This window comes from Triticum aestivum, chromosome 2B, assembly GCF_018294505.1.
Source record: "Triticum aestivum cultivar Chinese Spring chromosome 2B, IWGSC CS RefSeq v2.1, whole genome shotgun sequence".
Classification (NCBI taxonomy): domain Eukaryota; kingdom Viridiplantae; phylum Streptophyta; class Magnoliopsida; order Poales; family Poaceae; genus Triticum; species Triticum aestivum.
The window spans coordinates 90,427,060-90,449,451 of record NC_057798.1 but is presented as its reverse complement, the minus strand read 5'-3'; the positions used below and the strand labels follow the sequence as shown (position 1 = coordinate 90,449,451).

The following is a 22,392-nucleotide window of genomic DNA, read 5'->3' as shown; positions in this document are numbered from 1 at the left end:
ATAAGAATGAAACATCAAAGATTAGTTCTAGGCAAATTAATAATGATGGACACTATCTCATGGATATTTCGACCTTCGGTGATGGTTGAGCTGGGCGAGTCCATCGTGCGTGAAAAATATATATCACAAGACGAACTCGCATAGATCGACTGCTATTCGCAAAAGACCTTCGGTGATGGTCGAGCTGGGCGAGTCCATCGTGCGTGAAAAATATATATATCACAAGACGAACTCGCACAGATCGACTGCTATTCGCAAAAGACCTTCGGTGATGGTCGAGCTGGGCGAGTCCATCGTGCGTGAAAAATATATATCACAAGACGAACTCGCACAGATCGACTGCTATTCGCAAAAGACGATTTTCTTTCTCCAAGAACAACTCTCATCTCTCTCACATATATATGGACGAACTCTCTCTGGTGGAGGTATATATGGTCGACACTATCTCATGGATATTTCGACTTTTGGTGATGGTCGAGATGGGCCAGTCCATCGTGCGTGACAAATTTATATCACAAGAAGAACTCGCCCAGATCGACCGCCATTGTCAAAAGTTGATTTTCTTCCTCCAACAACTCTCATCTCTCTGACGTATATATGGTGGAACTCTCTCTAGTGGTGGTATATATGGTGGAAACTATCTCACGGATATTTCGACTTTCGGTGATGGTCAAGCTAGGCGAGTCCATCGTGCGTGAAAAATGTATATCACAAGAAGAACTCACCCAGATTGACCGCCATCGTCAAAAGTCGATTTTCTTTCTCCAAAAACAACTCTCATTGACTGCCGGTGATGGTCGCTCTTCCTTTGTTCCTCCTACTATGAAAAGATCACAAAGGAGGAACAGAGGAAGCGCGAGCCCCTACGACAACAATCGGTAATGACACCGAGGTACTTTCGGTAACCCGGTGGTAGGGCATGCCCCTCCCTCGTCTGTGCAAGGCCTAGGAATGCCACAAGGACATTGCAAATGATTTCCCATGCCGCTGTCGGGCATGATTTCATGTGCCGCCTTGCTGATCTGCAATTCCCAACGATGAAGCCCTAGCAGAGCAATACATTTCTCGGATATGGCATGCGTCCCTGAAAAATGCGAGGCCGTGGCACGTGCCATGTTGTTGCCCCCTCTTAGGGCACGAGAAGTTTCGAGGCCAACGGAGAAACAGGACCAGCACTTCCTGTGCAAACCGGACACGTTCCCTCTCGATACCCAGATACTAGCTCGGAGACAATGCGGTTTACAAGCGGCCTCAGGGGAGGCTTACTCGAAAAGCGTCCAAACTTTTACCACACCCTACAGAGGCCCTGTGATGACACTGTACCAGATCCCGAGCAATCCTACCATCGTACAATTTTCTGAGGATTTCAACGGTTGCATCAGGAATGACACTGAGGTACTTTCAGTAACCCGGTGGCAGGGCATGCCCCTCCCTCGTCTGTGCAAGGCCTAGGCATGCGACAAGGACATCACAAATGATTTCCCATGCCGCTACCGGGCATGATTTCATGTGCCGCCTTTCTGATCTGCAATTCACGGCGATGAAACCCTAGCAGAGCAATAAATTTCTCGTATATTGCACGCGTCCCCGAAAAATGCGAGCTCGTGGCACGTCCCATGAGGTTTCCCTCTCTTAGAGCACGAGAAGTTTTGTGGCCAACGGAGAAACAGGTCCAGCACTTCCTGCACAAACCGTACATGTTCCCTCTCGATATCCAGATACTAGCTCAGAGACAGTGCTGTTTACAAGCGGCCTCATGGGAGGCTTACTTGAAACGCGTCCAAACTTTTACAACACCCTATAGAGGCCCTGTGATGACACCGTGCCAGATCCCGATAATCCTACCATCGTACGATTTTCCGAGGATTTCAATGGTTGCATCAGGAATGGCACCGAGGTTCCTTCGCTAACCTGGTGGCAGGGCATGCCCCTCCCTCGTCTGTGCAAGGCCTAGGCATTCCACAAGGACATCACAAATGATTTCCCATGTCGCTACCGGGCATGATTTCATGTGCCGCCTTGCTGATCTGCAACTACAGGCGATGAAACCCTAGCAGAGCAATAAATTTCTCGAATATTGCACGCCTACCCAAAAAATGTGAGGTCGTGGCACGTGCCATGCGGTTGCCCTCTCTTAGAGCACGAGAAGTTTCGATGCCAAGGGAGAAACAGGACCAGCACTTCCTGCACAAATCGGACACGTTCCCTCTCAATACTAGCTCGGAGACAGTGCGGTTGATAAGCTCAGGGCCCTGTGATGACACCATTAATAAAAAAACGCCAGCATCCACCATTAAGAATATGGTCTATCACTTTGAATGTTCTCTGCTCGAGAGAGGTGAACATTCAAATTGATAGTCCATCTCTTTAACAAGAGTGTAATGAATACCAAAGCTTACTGTATCTAGACTATCCCACTATTTAAACAGGTTTTGTTGCTTGTTTGTAGGCGAGGTGGGACTAAACTTTGATGGTGGCCTTATTATTACTGAGAGCCGCTCTCGGAAACTGCTCTCTTACCGAGACCTCCTCTCGGTAAAGGTGTGGGTCATAAATTTGAAAAAAAACGCCGGCATCCATTTTTATAATACGTGACAGCCATTATGAATCTTCTCATTCCGGAACATGAAGATTCATAGTGATTATACGGACTCTTACTAATGAAGACAGAAGCTCAAAGTGGTTGGACTATTGAACTATTTAAATAGGTCTTTTTCTAGTCAGTAGGAGGTGGGACTAAATCTTTGCCGAGAGCCACTCTCGGCAAAGAGTTGCAACCGTGACTATGCAGTTAGTCGCTGCCGAATGTGCCACGTGGCAAAACTTTGCCGAGTGTGGCCAGACGGTCCTCGGCAAATAGTGCCTTTGCCCAGTGTAGCCTGTTTGCCGAGCAATACTGTCAACATTATCATGTGTCTGTCGATTTACTTCCTTTGCCGAGTGCTGCTCTCGGCGTTCGTTACTTTGCCGAGTGCCCATGTTTTGGCTCTCGGCGAAGACACCAGCACCCGGCGTATACGAAAATTCCAGTAGTGAACATAGACTAGTAACGTATACATGTTACTAGTCTAAGATACTTACCACTATGGATAGTCTAACAATTAATCTCATCTCTTGGCCTAGAACCCAATAAAAGCGACGTCATTCTCTTGGCCGCATGGGGCGAGTAACGATGCTCGAAGAAGAGCCTGCCAGAACCTCGTGCCGAATTGCTCGGCCGCATGACGGTGCACCAATTAGGCTGTTCATAGTGGGGAGTAACTTATACTAGTATCATGCATATGACACTAGTCTAAGTTACTATCTTCATAGTGCAAAGTAACATAGTAGTAGTGTTATAGAGGACTTCATTAATTACCTTATAGACTCATCTTGTCTTGGAAAGCGCTATGTTACAGTAACATATTATGTTACCACTTCTCATTAAATACATGTCACATAAGGAAAAATTTCTCGTAGTGCGCTATGTTACTTGCTAAGTTACCCCACTATGACTAGCCTTAGGCTGGTCATAGTGGGGTAACTTAGGTAGTAACATAGATGCCACATAAGCAAAAATGATGATGTGGCAAGTAGTTAATGAAGAGAGAGGCAAATAGAGTAACATAATATGTTACCATCACATAGCGGTTTTCAATGCATAATGAGTCTACAAAGTAATAAATGAAGGCAACTATGTTACCACACCTATGACACTACTACCTCCGTCCGGGATTACACGTCCCGTGGACCAGATCTGCAGTACCAAGGCGCTTGTCGATTTACTTAAGTGTTGCTTTAATTTCCTCCCAAAGCCTTCACGCGTGCTCTCCCCTGCCCAATGAGTAGCCTGCATGCAAGGCAGCCGCAGCGTATTTATCTCAGCTGACTGCATGCGTTCTCTCACCTCCCTGCCGCGAGCCAATGAATAGCGGTGCATGCAGCGGCTCAATTTTGCATGCGCGGGGCAACTAACAGCCGGCCTAGTAAATTCGGACTTAGCATACTGGCCAACCGGCCTTTTAAACCCGGACGGAGGTAGTACCCACTATGAAGGTAGTAACATAGACTAGTATGTTACTAGTCTAAGTTACTCCCCACTATGACCAGCCTTATGTGGCAGTCGCTTAATCATTCAGAGTTTCACTTGTCTACGATTCAACCGTGCTTGTTAGCAGGTGAAAGCGGTTAAATTCAACGCACGCGTGCGGCGGTAATTTCCGAGCACCGTCGTGGCACTGTCATGCCGCCGAAAGCGCCTGTGCGGAGGCGCGCTGCCGTACGGAGATTGGAGAACCCTGGCCGGCCAGCACATGCCATGACTAGATGACCCAGAACGATCGGCAGACACGCGGGTTGGCAGACAGAATGGAAGGCATCAACCTCGGGATCCATCATGCTCGCCTAATAAATTGGCTAATTAAGAGCATCTCTAGCCGTTGGCTTCCTCAAGAGGCATTTTTCTCGTCGCCTGGGGGGCTGCCGGCAAGAATTTTACTCCGGGGCTCAAATCTCTTCCAGTCGTTGGCCCCCCCCCTCCCTCCCCTCGCGCCTGCTGCTCGCACTTGGGGAGCAGCCGGAGGAGCTCCCCGTCCAGGAACTCGACGAGGTGACCGGAAGGACGTCCGACCATGGCAAGAACTGCCGCCGCATGTGAGAAGACCGGCCAGATCCGAAAGCCACCCGCGTCGGTGTGCCCCACCTCCGCGCCGCTCTACCTCTGCCCCGGCCACGCGCGCTCTTCCTCCGCCCCGGCCTTGCCTGCTCCGGCCTCGCCAGCCCCGGCCTCGCCCGTCCCGGCCTTGCCTGCTCCGGCCAGGGCCCCGCCTCGCCAGCTCCGGCCAGCGCCCGCCCTGGCCTCGCCAGCCCCGGCCACGCACGGCGAGCTCCGGCCTCACCCACGGTAGTACATGGAGAGTACAAGTCGCCGGGGAGAGAGGGAGTGTGGGCGTGGAGAAGAGAGAGGGAGTGTGCTGCATGTGGGTGGCCTGGAGAAGAGAAAGGGGGAGAGAGAGGCTGGCAAGTGGGGCAGCGCCTGCAAAAAGCTAATGCCGGCATCCCCAGTTGCTTCCCGGCGGGCTGCGTGCGGGTTGGGCATGCCAGCGCTAACTTTTTCAAAATCCGGCGCAAAACGACGTCTTGGGGGCCTGACTGGGACATTTTTTACCCGTTGGTGCTAAAAAAAAGGTGCCTGGGGGCATCCTGGGGGCCCTAGTGGAGATGCTCTAAGGCGGCGGTTACAATGACGACGGTCAGGTCAATGATTTGTCTGGAGCGGATTGCTGGGTGCTGATGTTAACGCTGATGGGATCAAAGGAGCAGAAATGGATCGAATATGGTGCGACATATGTTTAACCAGTGTTTTGGTCATCATGGAATCATGCTAAGTAGTAGGACGTAATTAGGCGCGTGACAGGGATGAGTTGCCCGTGTATGGCTTCATTAATTTTACCTAGTACTTGGAGTTTTCTTGGTTTGATCATTTTGTTTGTCAAGAGGAAGGGATGCATCTACCTAGATCTCCTTAAATCCTTTCATTGTTTAGTTCAGGTTATAATCGAGTCATACTACTACATGCCAGTGTTCGAGTAGAATGCCAGACTGGTCGATCGACGCACGACGAGACGCGCGATGCGTACTACATCTCTTTTCTCTCCAAGAAACAAAGGGACTCACCCTAAAAATAAAGGGACAGTGGGCATCCGCGTGCTGGTTGGTCGCCGGCCGACAGTGGGCATCCGCGTGTTCGACACGGTCTGGACGAAGGGGAGATAGTGGTCTCTCCTCCAGCAGTGGCCCGAGGCGGCGGGCGGTGGAGTCAATGGTTTCCTTCACGCGGTCTGGATCTTCATGTTCACGGCTTTTGTTGTCGCCGGGTGGCTTCGGCCCTTCCGTTCTAGCTGTGCAAGATCTCCGGCGGCTTGATCGCAGTTTTCTTGCTGCCTTTTTCTCTGTAGTGAATTTGGCATGTATTTTTCAGTTTTTGGTCAAGTCTTTGCCTTTGTAATTCAGCACCATTGTATCCTAGCCGGTTGATGGCTTCATTAATTTAAAGTCGTGCCTTTGTGTCTTTTCTCTAAAAAAAAATAAAGGGACTCCCTAACTCAACTCGTGTTAACCAAGCCCCAATTATTAATCTTCACTTTTCTCTTTCTTCCCTGCAGCTAGCCGATAGATGCATGTATGCGGCAGCACTGTCGTCCACATCCAGATGAACACATGGCAGTCCCGTCACGTTTCCCGGCCGAGACACAACAGTATGAACCTACGTACCTACGTGGTGCTCGAATGATCGATCATACTCCAACGTTTCATGACTACTGTTGCGTACTATGTCGGCAGCAGAGAATATGATGTTCCGATCGACCCGCTTCACGCATGCATCATGCATGCTTCAAGCAAAATACGGATCAGAGAATATGACCTTCATCAATACAGTTTTGTCCGTCTGGTCAGCGGCTGACCCATCATTGTTGGGTGCACAAAATTCTTGCTACACGGCTAGCATGCATTTCCTACTCACCATTGGAGCTGAGCGGATTTATATGCAGAGTTGCGTGGGAATAATCCGACGTTGGGTGGGGTACGTGGCGAGACTTTGTCGAACGGGTTTGCCGCCATGCGCGCGCTGCAGCTAAAACAGCGTAACGCCTCGCAACGCCAACGACATGAGACGTTGCAACACGCACAAGCCTCCCCTCGCCTCCCTGGGCACATGTCCACGCCACGCGGCCTGATGGCAGATTAATTAAACAACTAATTGATCAACAATGTCATTGTCATGTGCACTATGTATATGTATTAGTACTAGTATATTTGTCAATAAACTCGATAGATCCAAATTGTTGGTGCTTCACCAACACACTGAAGCAACAGCTAGCTCGGTCGATCGATCCGCGCGCATATGTTACCAACACGAGAAGCCAACACCGCGGGAATGCCGCATGCATGCAGCGTGTACTTTTCAATGCACCTACATCTAGGGCTACAAATAGATAATAGTCTAGTACTCCCACGTCTTAAAATAAATGTTACTAAATCAACGACACTTATTTCGAGATGAAGAAGGTACTCCCTCCGTCCAGGTGCATAGGGCGCCTAAGAGAATCCTAAAATTCCAAAAGTGTTAGACGTAATTCAATTAAATGCTTCTTGTTTATGTAAACCGTCTCATTTTTTCCGTTCGCTCCACCAGGACGTGCTCCTTCTCCTAATCTTCCTCTGGTCCACCTAGTAATCAAACATTATGCATGGCGCTTTCGTGAGAGAAGGAAAGAGCCAATGCATGCACGGTAGCGAGACGCTGATTAGACTAGCGAATTCTATGGGTGGGCGTGCGACGTGGGATTTTTACTTTGCATGGGTTAGCCGAAACGGCCAGCACTAATGACAGGATTAATTTTTAAATTTAGTTTCAATTTTAAGGGAAACCTGCGCGCGCTCTCGTCCAATCTCAACCCACCTAAATCGCAGAGCTTTTTCTTAGGCGCCCTATGCACGTGGACGAAGGGAGTACTTCGCAATTCTTCTGAGCTATACTGGATGGACTTGTATTTGCATTGTGTGTACGTCAGGGTAATTCGTACTAAATGGAAGTTGGGAGCCATGTACACTGGTAGATACATTGGCTCGTCGATATGCACGGATCTGTCGTACTCGTAGTTTCCTGGTTCTTTCCTCTGTTTTCCTGGGTATTTTGTGGGTTTTCTGTTTTTTGATTTCTCTATTTTTCCTTCTTTTGTTTCCTCGGTTTTTTTCTTTCCATTGGCTGCAGGAGCACAAGTGTGTTTTTTCCGGCGTAGACCACATGTCTGCTTCACGCAGAGGCACGAGTGTGTTGTCCTCCCGGGTTGAGCTCATGTGTGTTTTAAACTTTTAATCACCACGTGCGTAGTACACATTAATTTACTTGGAAAGCACAGTTGTGTTTCACCCCACAGGAGCATAAGTTAGATTCACTTGGGAGCACGAGTTAGTACAATTTTAAAGAACAAGTTAGTTTCTTTGGAAGCACAATTTCCAGTCAAAAAAAATCATCAAAATCTATTAGCATGGATAAAAAATCGGTTTGGGAGGAACATAACGGTAAAACGGCTCATTATTTGGACTTATGATTCCAAAGATAAGTTCTTTTGAAAATCAAATTTACATAAAAAAAACACACAAAAAAACTCTCCTATCCCTCTTGCGCGCGTGAAAAAGATTTCACCAAAACTCTCAAATTGCGACAAGTGATGCACATGTGATGGTTGCGGTACTTGTCACCACAAGAGGATGTGAGAGTGCCCAGTCAAAAAAAAAGAGGATGTGAGAGTGGACGGGGCTTCCTTACCCCCAACGAATGCTCCCATCCGTTCTCCCGTATATGTGTGGTGCTCAATCCATGCCTCTCTTTTTTCAACAGAAGTTTTTGTCTGCTTAGACAAATTAGTTGTTCGGTTTCTTCTGGATAATTGCTTTGCCGAGTGTCTTGTGTTGTTGTTGTCTTTTTTGGCTTATTTTCTCAAAAAAAAAAAAGTCATTTTGAGTGCCGATGGTTTGCCGAGTGTTTTCTACAAAGTATTTGGCAGAGGTCCCACATTACCGAGTTTCCCTTATTTGCCTACCTTTTTTTAATACGGCACTCGATAAAATGTTGTGGAGACATTTATTTTGGGACAGAGGAACTACATACTAAATAGGAGTACAAGTTATTCCTGGGTAGTGGTGAGCAATAGGTCGGTGTGAGGAAGGCGAATGGGTCGAAGCCCTCCATGCGACCATGCCCCCGTCGGCCAGCCAGCCAGTGAGCAGTAGTAGCAAGTGGAGCCGTTGTTTAATTACGACGTAGAGACACTTAATTAGCGGGCGTCGTTTGATTAGGGTTTTTCTTTGTGCGCGTGCATGCAAGTGGATTCGATGACGACGTCCCGTGGCCTCGAAACGAATGCGAACGATTGGATACACGCATGCACGGGAAACGGTTTGATTCCTGCGCGACGTACAGCATGCACCAGGCGAGGCCGCCCCATGCTTGTTGCTCAATGTCAGTTTGAACTAATCGCGTACGCCCCCAGTTCATTCTTTTTTTTTGCAAGGGTAAAGAGAGTTTTTATTGCATAATCATAGAGTTACAGTCGAGAGGCCATACATCCTCAATGCAAGGAGGAATCGAGCCTAGCCACACAGCAGTAGCACGCTCTGTACGGCTATAAATAGCCAGCCGGTCGGCAACTCTATTCTGAACACGACTAAGTTTCTGAGGAATAAACTCCCTAATACCAGATAAGTGTTTGATTTCCTTCACTAAATGGCCATAAGCAGACCGTTGGAGGGCATCCGTAGCCAGGCATGATAGAGCTTCGGAAGAATCCGATTGAAGAAACACCGGGGCCTCGGAGTGCTCAATGGCCAACGCCATGCCTTGCATCATCGCATGTAGTTCCGCCTCCAACGGATCATTACAGTGAAAAACATATCTGTAAGCTGCAAAAAGGATGACCCCTTCATGGTTCCTAAGTGTCATCCCCACCGCGGCCGAGCCGTCAACGGCCTGGAAGGAGCCATCGACGGACAGGGCCACAGTCCCAGTCGGTGGTGCCGGCCATGGCAGGTCACCGGCCCTAACCTTTTGGCACGGTACCACCGGGGCTTCCGAGGGCATCTTTCCTTTGACAATCTCCTCCACGATAAATTTGCCAGCCAAGTTGATAGATTTATAGTAGCTGTCCAGGAATTCAACGGAGGCCATCACTGGGGGTGCTTCCTTACCATGATAAACATCATTACGGATCTGCCAAATCCTCCAAATCAACAAGATTACCATGTCTGCAACTGCCTCCGAGCATGCGCTAAGAAGTGACATGAGCCATTCCTTGCCATTATCAACCAGAACGCCATCGGCCGGCAGAGGCCATCTCCGACGCATGTTGACCCACAATATTCTTGCGTGTGTGCAAGCAACCAAAGCATGAAACGTAGATTCCTCCTCAACTCCACACAGAGGGCAGAGGGATCTGGTTGCTACGTGCCTCCTGTTTTTACATTGTTGTGTTGCTAGCGTGCCGGTTGCCACTCTCCAAGCATTAATCTTCATCTTCTGGGGAACTTTAGATGCCCAGATACAGTTCCAAACCATACGATCCCCAGCTGGGCTTGTGCTCGACGCTCCATTGGCAAAGGTGGTGTTGTGATCGCATGTTGCCAGTTTATATGCACTCCTTACAGAGAAGAGTCCAGTCTTCTCCGCGAACCAGGAGACAAAATCGTCACGGTTACGAGGTGAGGTCCTAATCTTTAGTATGTAGTCAATGTCCATCGGCCAGAAGAACTCCCAAAGAAGGTCAACACGCCAAGCACCGTTCGCATCAATGAAATCCGCCACCCGGTTCAGTTGACAGTTCCCCTTATGGGTAATAGGGCGGAACGTCGACGGCCACAGAATCCAGGGGTCTCTCCATGTGCGTATATTAGCTCCATTGCCGACCCTCCAAATAACACCTTGTTTCAGCCGTTCAAGACCATGAAGGATCCCCTTCCAAACTGAAGAACCGTTGCCAGAAAACGAGGTATCCAACAGCTGACCAGACGGGTAGTATCGAGCCTTCATGAGACGTTCGCATAGGTTATCTGGCGTGTCAAGCAAACGCCAAGCTTGTTTGGCCAGTAAGGCTTTATTGAAAGCCCTCATATCCTTAAACCCCATGCCACCCATCTGCTTCGGTAGTCGCAACTTATCCCAACTCATCCATGCCATCTTCTTCTTGATGCCCCACCAGTACTGGCGGATCATACGAGTGACCTCATCACATACTGATGCAGGTAATTTAAAGACACTCATGACATAAGTAGGTATAGCCTGTGCGACAGCCTTGATCAAAAACTCCTTATTCCCAGATGACACATATTGCTCACTCCAATCAATAAGTTTCTTGCGTAACCGATCCTGGATTGTTTCAAAGTTACCTTTATGTAATCTTCCCTCCGGGACCGGGAGGCCCAAATACTTAGCTCAAAAACTTCCTGGGTTATCTCCAAGACCGACTTAACCTCATGTACCACAGTTGGCAAACAGTTTTCAGAGAAGAGAATGGAGAACTTCGACGGGTTAATTAATTGTCCAGTCGCCGTCGAATACATGTTCAACACACTCTTAACCAAATTAGCTTGCTGTTCCGAAGCTTGAAAAAACAGAATTGAGTCGTCTGCAAACAACAAATGTGAGATGACCGGAGCAGTCCTGCATATCTTGACCCCTTGTAGGCCCTGTTCTCTCAGTGATTTGTGTACCAGGGCAGATAAAGCATCAGCCACAAAGAGAAAGAGAAAGGGTGATAAGGGGTCACCTTGGCGAAGCCCTCTCGAGGGGGAGAAAGGCTCCAGTAACTTGCCATTAAATTTCACAGAGTACTTCACAGATGTAACACACGCCATCACCCAGGATATCCAGACATCACTGAAACCCCATTTGGACAGAGCCCTCTCCAAAAAATTCCAATCAACACGATCATAGGCCTTAGACAGATCCAGTTTGTAAGCACACAATGGTGGGGGATTAGCTCTGACATTCTGGATGTGATGAATACATTCAAACGCGATGATGGAGTTATCAGAAATAAGCCTCCCCGGAATGAAGGCACTCTGGTTTTCTGAAATAAGCTCATCCAGAAGCGGCCGAAGCCTGTTTACCATGCATTTAGAAACAATTTTATACACCACATTACATAAGCTAATGGGTCTGAAATCCTTGAGCTCTCTTGGATGGGGCACCTTGGGAATTAGCACAATGCTCGTGTCATTAACACCGTCTGGCATGACACCACTGGAAAAGAACTCCTGCACTGCTGCCACTATTTCCACCTTTAAAGTGGCCCAGTTCCATTGGTAAAACCTTGCCGGGAACCCATCACATCCCGGGGCTTTCAACGGGCCAATCTGAAACAATGCATTTGATATCTCCTCCTCCATATACGCTCTGCATAAGGCCTCATTCATCTCCACCGAAACTTTAGGGGTGATAGTATCCAGTACCTCATTCGGATCCAATGTTGGATCTTTAGTAAAAACCTCTTTGAAGTATGATCTTGCCATTCTTTCCATCTCCGAAGCCGCCACACACCACGAACCATCAGCTTTCATAAGTCTCTGTATAAGGTTTCGCCTCGCCCGCCAAACTGCCCGACGGTGAAGATATTTTGTGTTCCGTTCCCCTTCCTTCAACCAAGTGATACGAGACCGTTGAAGCCACAACATCTCCTCACGATACAGCAACTCATCTAGTTCATTCATTTTAGACCGGAGTTGAGCTCGGTCCGCTCCTGACAACTGCAGGTCAGCGAGTTGGCCTCGCAACCGTTCAATCTCTTTCAACACATTCCCAAAAGTAGCTTTACTCCGTTGTTTCAAATCTCCCATGACCTATTTTAGTGATGTGGCAACTGATCCCAAATCACCAGCAGGCCGTTACCTAGCCCATGCTTCAGAGATGATCGAAGGTAGTTTGACATCACACTCCCACATGATCTCATACCTGGATGCTGTCGGCCTGCGCCTTTGCTCCTGCACCCCCTCTAGATATAACAATAGAGGGCAATGATCCGAGCACGAAGTGGCTAAGTGCACAACTCTAGCCGCCGGAAAAAGATCTCGCAGTGCCTCATCCACACACGCCCTGTCGAGACGCACCTGAACATTGCGATGGCCATCCTGGCCATTATTGTATGTATAGGGGAGCCCCGAAAATCCTAGGTCTTGTAGCTCACAAGTTACCAAGCAATCTCTGAATACTTCCATCTGAGACTCCGATCTAGTCGTTCTTGAGAGATGTTCATACTGCCACAATGCTTCATTGAAGTCTCCACACACCACCCAAGGATCCTGTGAGATTGCTCTCAGGCGACAAAGATGATCCCACATACGCTGACGATGTTCCATACACGGTTCACCATAAACAAAAGTTCCTCTCCAAGTAGAATCAGAACCCGCATCGTGAACCCTGATGTCAATAAATCTGTTACACGATTCGAGCACTATCACTGACAGCGTCTCCTCCCAGAACAAAGCAAGGCCACCACTACGTCCATCACTGCTAACACCATGAAAGCCCTTTAGGCCTAATCTCCACTTCAATTTCTCCACTTTAGATGCTTCTTGCCTAGTCTCACAGAGAAAGACTAGTTTGGGGTTGTTGGCTTTTGAGAGGGCCAAAACCTCACGAACTGTCCGGCGGTCCCCCCCCCCCTGGCAGTTCCATGACAGGATATTCATTGCGTCCGGCGGTCCTCCTCGAGGGAGGCCGCCGATATCTCATTGTTATCGCTGTCCGGGTTTAGTTTCAACTTCTTGTTGCTTGAGTTACTTCCTGTAGGTGAGGCCTCCCCCACCGGCTCAATTTCCTGACCATCAGTAATGGCCAACACCGTCTTTGGGGCGCCAGGAACACCCCCAGTGGCTTCCCGGCCTCCTCCAAGTTCAGCCTCCTCTTTGGAACAAGAACTCCATCAGTTCTGTTGCTAGTTTTCTTAATCAGGCTCGTTGCTGTGTCCATCACTTCAGCATCATATGGTGCATATTGCGATTCTGGTTTGCCTGTCACCTTATCATCAGCCATCTTAGGCTCGTAACCTGTTGCTTTAGTAGACCGATCTTCTGGTCTAGGCATATTGGGAGCATCTGCATAGATCCAGTCTCCAAACTTGAGGTCTTTCTCCTCATGGATGCCCAGGCCACACTCTTTGTGATCATGACCAATCAGTCCGCAAAACTTACAGAACCTAGCAAGCTTCTCATATCGAACCAGGTAGACCTGGCGCTCCTTTGCACGAACGACACTTACAAACTTTGTGAGGGGGTTACGGATATCATGCCGCACCCTAACCCTAACATAGTCACCACGTGTGTTTTCGTTCAAACGCATCTCCATAATTTCTCCAGCATCTTTCAGCAGCTTCTCCATGATGTTCTGTTTGCAGTAAGGATCCGGTAGCTTGTGAATCTGCAACCAGATGGGGATATGAAAGAATTCTACCTCCTCCGCCTTGCTAAAGCCATCATACGGGCACAAGAGCACCGCCATGTTACGGAAGAGCCAGGGCCTTGCTTCATCATGCGTTCCCAATCCCCAAACAAGATGCTTGGACAACGAATCGATTCGGGCCAACTGGCCGAAATCTTACTTCCTGGGCGGGGTTCCATGCCGCCCTCATGTCCTTATAGAAGGCTGACGGGCTGAAGTTCCTCCTAGTCTGAACCCTAGCTAGGGCCAGCCAGCGGACGCTTTCTTGGATCTCAGGGCCATCCACATCGATCTCCACATCAGCGAAATCATCGTCGTTCAGATCCAATTGTTCCAGAAAATCACCTAGATCCGATCGTGCAGCCGCGGCGGCGCCGCTGCCGCCGGTAGCGGAGTGGGCGTCGGAGGGGGACGCCATCACCGTTGCTGTCGTGGTGCGGAGGCAACGAGAGCAGGGGGGTGAGGACGGACGAGTACCAGGGTCGATCAGTGCTGGGTTGTCCGGGTAGAACTCAAAGACGATGGAGATCGCCTAAGAGGAGAGAAACCCTAGCCGCCAGGCGTTAGGGGAAAATCATCTTACGCCCCACACAGGCCATCCATAGAATTGCAACAACAATTTAATTTTAAGAACAATCCCCATATGAAGAACCGAGTTCAATCAGAGGAAACGATAGGTTAAAGTCCAATCAAGTACGAACATTTTGTTAATGCACTCGAAGGGTTTCACTGTATTCCTCTATACTCCTTCGGCGGGGGCGGAGCTACAGCAAGGCTACATGGGTTGTGACCCCCGCAGTGTAAATGAAAATCAGCGAGGTGTGAGAGCAAATTTGACCATGTGGCCCACCCAGCTTGCCATATATATCTCCGCTAATGTTGTATAGGTCGTGCGATCGAAACATCTCGATCATTTTTTTGCTATATTTGGAAAAAAATTGGTAGATAAATTAAACAGACGACCTCTCCAAGAAAAGCACGTGGAACTACTCGCAGGTTCGAACCATCCTGACCACTACTTTTGGAACCGGTTAATAAACCCGTAGAGAAACCGGGGCCATTATAATTGTGTAACCAGTGAACAAAAATGTAGGAAAATGAAACATATGACCTCTACAAGGAATGTGACGGAACTACAATGCACCTTGGCTCAGTGAGTGGGCGTTTCGGTATATTTTGCTTGGTAAACGCATCTACAATCGGGGATCGCTAATCGTGATTATAGGATGGTACCGTAAGTAACCGATACCCCTGAATCAACCATGGCATGTACGATTAATGGTAGAATAAATAAATAGTTTGTCTAATTCACATCTAGATGTTTTCTAAGGATGTCATATCTAAGCTCCCACAAACAAGGTAGCAACAAGGAACAATTCAGCTCCATCAACACACAATTAAATATATTTATCAACCAACTTGATCGGGTTCATCCCCCTAATCACTAAACTGTATTATGGCAATCAGGTAACTATGTACAAACTACAGATGACTCCTAGTAGTTTGATACCACGTTCTAAGATTAATCAGCACTCCCTCCGCTCACAGGCCATCATTATGCCTTGCACGCATCAACAAACACACCAGGATACCTTAATGAACACAATCCTTAATCAAAGTTAATGAAGCAACTAATCGATCGAAGAGCTAGCATCAACCAAATAACCATCTATTGTTACCAGCAAACTGAGACGCTCCAATCCATCGAATAGATGGATGGATTCAATCATATCTTCCACATGTTGGAGTAGTCCATGAGAGGCTCGCCCCGGAACAGCTCCTCCAGATCGAAGTACGACCGCGACGACGCCATCAGGAACGAGGTGTCCGCGCCGGCGAGCGCCGCCGTGTCCAAGCCCAGCGAAGGGCTCAGCAGCGCGGACGAAGACGCTACCTCCGCCTTCGGCTTGCTGTACCTGCGGATCGCGACCTGCTGATCGCCCATAGCCTGGTAGGGTGAGTACCCGACGCCGCCAAGATTGCCGTTGGCCGTCGCCGGCATGAAGGAGTTTGGGCTCTGCATCTGCTGCGGCGGCTCCATCTTGATAGTCAAATGCTCCGTGTCCGCCTCAAGCGGCAGGGCGGCGCTGGAGGTGGAGCTCGAAGCGCCGGCGAAATCGTCGGCGCCAGACGGTGAGTCCATGAGCATCGGCAGGTCAGCGTTATCGAGCAGGTCGGCGTTGTTAAGCAAGTCATCATTGTTGAGCAAGTCATCGAGGAAGGCGAGCGGATCCTCCATCCGTGGAGCATTCCTCGCCCCCAAGTCTTTGTTGATCACCCGGCAAACAGCCCAATCATCCTGCGCGCACGCAACAGGCAGGTTGAGAAAACAACACGAAAAGAATAAGAAACGAGAAGCAAATCGGGAGCGCGACATGTGAGCGCGTGGTCCAGTCCAGCAGCATCTCCGGATGCTCCGGCGGTTCGACCGATCGACACGGAGACGGAGACGGGCCGGGACAATCGAATCTTGCCGGCCGTACCTTGGCGGTGCGGGGAAGGCGATGGGGCAGCTGGCCCTCGAGGCGGTACTCGTGCATCACCCACGGCGTCTTCCCGCCGCTGGGGGCGCGGCCGGTGTAGAAGACGAGCGTCTTCTTCATGCCGACGAGGACGGCGTCCCGGCCCTTGCCGCGGAAGATCTCTTTGTCCTTCCCCGTCGCCTTCCAGTAGCCGTTCTTCGTCGCCCGGTTGGTGCGCGTCCCCGTCGGGTACTTCCGGCCCCTGTGCACGAAGAAGAACCACTCCTTCTCGCCCATCTTCGCCAGGCCTGCAAGAAACGAACCGGCCATGAGCGCGCTGCAAATCAAATCGAAGAACGCTCTTGTGGAGGAGTAGTACTGCACTCACCAGGGAGCTCCCACGGCTCGTTCTTGTTGAGGTCGACGTCGGTGATCACTTGGCAGGAGAAGGATTCGCGGAGGACCTTGCGGGTGAGGTAGTGGGTGACCACCTCCTCGTCGGTGGGGTGGAACCGGAACCCCGGCGGAAGTGCCAGCTGCCGCTCCTCCGCCTCCAGATCCATCACCGCCGTCACGTCCGACATGGCTGCACCCTCTCCGGGATCTACTAGCTTGCCTTGCTACGCTGTGGAAGACCCTGATGGAACGAGAGCTGAGCAGGAGGAAGAGCTAGATCGAGATGTTAGAAGTGATTTTGTCTGAATGGTTTGGGGTTTGGAAGACCGGGCGGGGTGGGCTTATATAGCGTCAGATGGCTATTAATTAATTGCTTTAGTAGTAATTCCAAGGCAGTAAATTAATGCTGCTACCAAGCGGCTAATCATGTCTGAATGAATCGCTCATGAGAACATCCTGGATAACAACTGCAAGCCTCAAGTGTTAATAGGTTGCTACATATCCCAGAAAAAAAATAAAAATAAGTTGCTAACACTTAAAATAGCGGATGAAACCGACACAATTCATGGCGCTATCTCCGTTCGGAAACTGCCCCGCAATTTGAGTGCTATTGTGAATCGCGGGAGAAAACGCTGAAATCGTCGGAGATGGAGCATTTCCCGCTGCTAAATTATTTCTTCCGTGATTTTAATCCTTGGTTGCTAATGACACTACTTCAGGATAAGCACTGTGTAATCACCAAATGTTAACCTGCTAATGATAAATGCTAATTCTATTTGACACACACACATACACAGAGTTTGTTGCTAATGATTATGTACACACCGTTAGGTGGTTAGTAGTGCACACGTCAGTGTCACTGCTGTTTTTGTGTGTAACCGAGAAAAAGAGCGGCCGATAATTCGTCCCAGAATTCCACTTGTACAGTCGCCGTGAAAGATACCAGTAACAACGAGCGTTAACTTCTAGCTGTTTCTAGCGAGGCCGTCCATATGCAGCCACAGAAAGTTCAGAAAAACGGCCGACGAGTTCGGGAGTGAAAGCATACCGGTCTGCGTTGTCGAATGGAGGGTCAATTTTTTTTATGCAGTGTCAAGATTCTTTTCTCACTAACCGGACACGTACAGGTACTGAACAACGCACAAAATGGCACGTGAAATGCCCTATTTTTATGCAGTGCCTAATCAGGCCTAGTAGTTGAATCCACGGAGTTTATTGACGAGACAAATTTCTAACGGAGACGGTAGGTAGAAGACTTGTATAGTAAAATACAAACTGATTTGACATTGTCCAGGGGAAGAAATCCAAATGTTTGACAGTGTAGAACAGTATGTACCACCATATATTCCACTTGCATTTTGCTCAGAGAAAATGCTTTGAGAAACTGTGACTGTTTTCTCTTACACGAGTAGTCCGCATCCTTTTTACGGTTGTCCTGAGTTTACCTTACAGAAATGTCTACCGTTGATATAAGTTTATCAATAATAAGTACCTCCGTCCTACAACTAGCTTGAAAACCGATCTTATATACACGACGGAGGGAGTAATAGTTCTGTCTGTTACTGAGGGAAAAAAATGCAACCAAGTACTTAGCCACTAAGCACTAGTATGTTATCAACGATCTTTATCTTGACGCGCAGGATATACACTTATTTATGTACGCAAAGACTAAATCTTGAGTGCATTAAATGCACTTGGAATTAACGTTCCTGTCTCTTATAATCAATTTGATTGTGTAGTGGGAGCTTCTGAAAAATCCGGCCATGACGCTGCGGAGCCGCCGAATGCTTATGTCAGGCGTTGGCGAACGGGTATGCTGCCGTGGTTGGTCCAATCACAAGTCACAGGAGTATCTGGAAAAATATATATGTGTAATTAATTCAGCAAATCATGCCATATGTGTAAACTAGATACAGTTGCAACGTATGCAGTTTCCTGGACATTTCTTCGCCTGTCCATGCCCTAGCTGCCTTTTCTGAGGCTGAAATATTATGCCATATCTGCAATCCATCCTAAATAGAAAATATCATCTAAATTTTGCATTTGAAGTAATAAGCTTGCGTGGAAAAATTCAGCAGTTCATTGGCACACAAAATCCAGCAGTTTCCTCGCACACAGCAATTCAGAAACCAGTGAGTTCAGAACAATACCGAAGTGGAAGAAGATAATAAGATACATGTATGCAATCATCAATGTATGATCAGTACTCTAATTACCAAGCTATTTTGCGGCTAACACTTCCATAATTGCTCATGGCTTTGTTGCTAGAAGCTGCACGACGGGGAATCTCGATTCACAAATATACGGCGTGGTGGTTGGTGGACATTATCAGTTTCCGGAAGCAGACAAGTCTTTCTTATCATTCCTGGACAGCAACAGTGTACCTTCCTTAGAGATCACGGATATGGATTGAAATGAAAGTTTTGTTGGCATTAAATTCTCACAACGTGGCATATAATATCAGTGAGAAGGGGAGAGAAATTCTGGCAATGTTTTACTCCAAAGTCGGGCAATTTTAAACGTGATTTTTATATTGCTGTGGTCTGCCACGATCGGAGGGCGAGGCCGAGTGAATTGCAAAAAACATCGACACTTCAGGCTAGGTTTGCAGGAACCACACATTTACGGAATTGTGCCAAAAAGCATTAATTTTTTTTCATAATTTTTTGCAAAAAACACTAGTCGCCGGCTTAGACCGTTTTAAGCATGATTATGACAAATGGGTCCCGCCAGAAGGGGTGACGTGGCACAACATAACGGTTCACAAATAGACAGAATAACAGGGACTGATTTGAAAAAGAGCCTGAGAGGATAAGGCCATCTCCTCAGCCGTGCGCACGAGCTCCCGGCCGGCGAGCTCGGCATGGACGACGGCTCTGCGACGCCCCGCCTCCTTCTCCTTCTCCTCCTCTATTCCCCCGCCCCCACCTTCCTCCCACTGCCTGGCCTCGGCCTCCCCTTGTTTCTCACCTGCATCGGCTCCGGCAAGGAGAAGAGGAGGCGCGACAAACGGCGGCCATGGATGAGCTCCGGCCGGAGCTGCGCATCAACGAGGCAAGTCCACTGACGGTGGGCATGGAGGTGCGGTCCATGTCCCTCGATCGTGAGCTCCGCTGCCGGCGGTGCCCTCCCCTATCTCTCCCATCTCTCTCTGAGGTCGGTACCTTCCCCAATCTCTCCCATCTCTATCTGATGCGTGCCTGATGCTCAAGCCGACGATGCCGGAGCTCAATCATGGCTGCCCGATGCCCAAGCTGGATCATCCGGAGCTCATCCATGGCCGCTAATGCCCAAGCTGGATCAGCCGGAGCTCATCCATGGCCACTGATGCTCAAGCCGCCGCTGGAGCTCCATTGCCTCGCCGTCCTAACCGACACCGCCGCTGGATCCACGCCCTCCTGCCCGTCCCAGATCACGCCGGACCTCCCCTGTGCCCCGCCGCCGGCGTCCACCACCAGGGCGCTGGGATGTAATTGGGATTGGCCGCCGGCGTGCACCACGGGTCTGGAGGACCCGATTGCTTTTTTTTTTCAGGGGTCCTTTTGCAAAATAAAACTGTAGCGGGATGTAATTGACTATTTTTTTGCCACGTCACCCTTTCTGGCGGGACCCATCTGTCATAATCGTGCTCATAACGGCCTAAGCCGGTGACTACTTTTTTTGCAAAAAATTATGAAAAAAATTAGTGCTTTTTGGCACAATTCCGTAAATGTGTGGTTCCTGCAAACCTAGCCTGAAGTGTCAATGTTTTTGCAATTCACTCGCCGTGGCCAGGGACCGATCGATTTGCTTGGTCCCAAAGGGCAGAAACGAAATGGAAATGCATGGCAGATGTAAAACCCTTCTCACCTAAGCATATGTTGCTGATCTAGTACCATCCTTTTTGCTTGATTCCTCTCTCTTTTTTCGTAGCCAAAAGTAAGAAAGATAATTTGCTCTTTTTGTCCGGGCACGGGCGTAGTGCTATTTGTGCGTGAAGGATGCAATCCACTGCGAAGAAACTTGTATGTTCACTAGTGCTAGCATAGTAGTTTTTTTTTTTTTGAGACAACTTTTTTTTTTGAGACAACAGTGCTAGCATAGTAGTAGTATGCGCTACTGCTGGTATCCCGTAGGATATATTTTTTGCTAGTGGCCCACAAAAAGCATTCTTCAGTTGAGTATCTCCTGAAAAGAATTCGGTGACTTGATCCACCCCGTAGAAAGTAGCAACGGTCGTGGCCTTCCGTTACGTGGGTCCGGTCCTCGTCTTTGTTTTGGACGGTGAGCGACGAGGCGCCGCCGTCACCCGGCCCGCGTCCAGCTCAAGGCTGTGTGCCGCAGCGACGTTTGTGAAGGGATTCATGCGGCTTCCAGCTCACTTCAACGTGTTGCTGTTTCGGCGCCTCCATCTCCTTGGCAGGATGCTCCGGTTGTGATCGGATATGAGAACGTTTATAACCTAATAATTAATTAAGGCAAGGAAGGATGCTAAACAAAAGGATATGGGATTTTTTTTTGCGAGTAAAAAGGATATCGAAATTTGATAAGTAGAAAGATTTTCGTCTACCAATTACATTGGAGAAGCGATTTTGATCCCAAGATTGTTATAGAGGGCTTGAATTTCAGGGCATTGATAAACCGTTTCGCCGAGGAGGTGGAAAATGCTGTCAACCGAAAGCCAGGAGACAAGGCACCGGCCCGAACGGCTTTACCGTTGCCTTTTTCCAAAAAAATAAAAAGAATATCTGGGTAAACATGACGTTATAGAAGCCATTTACCTATTCTTACGTTATGGGAAATGTTGTCAACCGAAAGCCGGGAGACAAGGCAACTGGTCCGGATGGCTTTACCGGCACCTTTTCCAAAAGAAAAAAAAGAATATCGAGGTAACCAGGACGTTATGGAAGCCATTTACCTATTCTGGACACCCCCCCCCCCCTTCCATGTTTATCCAATTTCTAGTGTACGTCTTAACTCCGCAAATCTTGTACCCTTGCGTAAGAAAGCGGAGGTGGAAGTTAACATTGAGTATAGGATTACTAGTCTAATTCACGCCATTGCGGTTGCCATTCGGCTCGTGCTACATATGAACAAGCTCAATTCTAATGCTCAAAGCGTGTTCATCAAGAAAGAGAAACATTCAAGGATTTCATTAGAAACCTTGCACAAAGGCTCCTAAGAAATGAAAGTGCCCTCACTCCGCCGAGGAACCATCTTCTGCGTCCCACGGGCAAAGGTGGCGGCTTAGGCGAGACAAGGCAAAAAACATCCCCAAAGGACATTTGGCATGTAAACATGATCTTCCGAGGGCTTGAATCCAAGCACGCACAGAAACAAGCTTCCCCACACAGAACTTCTCCTGATTGTCCTGGATTTTCTAGCTCGAAAAAATTGAGTTTTTTTGAAAATATAAAAACATGCAGAAAACAACAACTAACACTACACACTGAATTAATAGGTTATTCCAAACAATAATAAAAATTGGTGTCAAAACTATGCCAAAATGATATAAGCATGCCATGAAATTATTAAAAATTGTAGATATGTTTGAGACCTATCAGGTGCCTCGGTGTCAACAGA

The 22,392-nt window shown here is 48.5% G+C and overlaps 1 protein-coding gene across 1 annotated transcript; it reads right to left on the bottom strand.

The window, feature by feature from the left end:
- Positions 1-15,369: 15,369 nt before the first annotated feature.
- LOC123040591 (NAC domain-containing protein 92) lies at positions 15,370-17,152 on the bottom strand. The gene is made up of 3 exons (XM_044463390.1): positions 16,823-17,152; positions 16,456-16,742; positions 15,370-16,271 (listed from the first exon to the last, which is right to left on the bottom strand). The coding sequence occupies exons 1-3, from the start codon at positions 17,016-17,018 to the stop codon at positions 15,699-15,701; spliced, it is 1,056 nt and encodes a 351-aa protein (XP_044319325.1). The 5' UTR covers positions 17,019-17,152; the 3' UTR covers positions 15,370-15,698.
- Between the last annotated feature and the right edge of the window lie 5,240 nt (positions 17,153-22,392).

Bases quoted from the DNA above. Each gene is read 5' to 3' on its own strand.
- LOC123040591 (XM_044463390.1), bottom strand. From the start codon at position 17,018: ATGTCGGACGTGACGGCGGTGATGGATCTGGAGGCGGAGGAGCGGCAG. The intron at 16,743-16,822 runs GTGAGTGCAGTA...CGTTTCTTGCAG, and splicing joins CGAGCCGTGGGAGCTCCCTG to GCCTGGCGAAGATGGGCGAG. The intron at 16,272-16,455 runs GTACGGCCGGCA...GCGTGCGCGCAG, and splicing joins GCCTTCCCCGCACCGCCAAG to GATGATTGGGCTGTTTGCCG.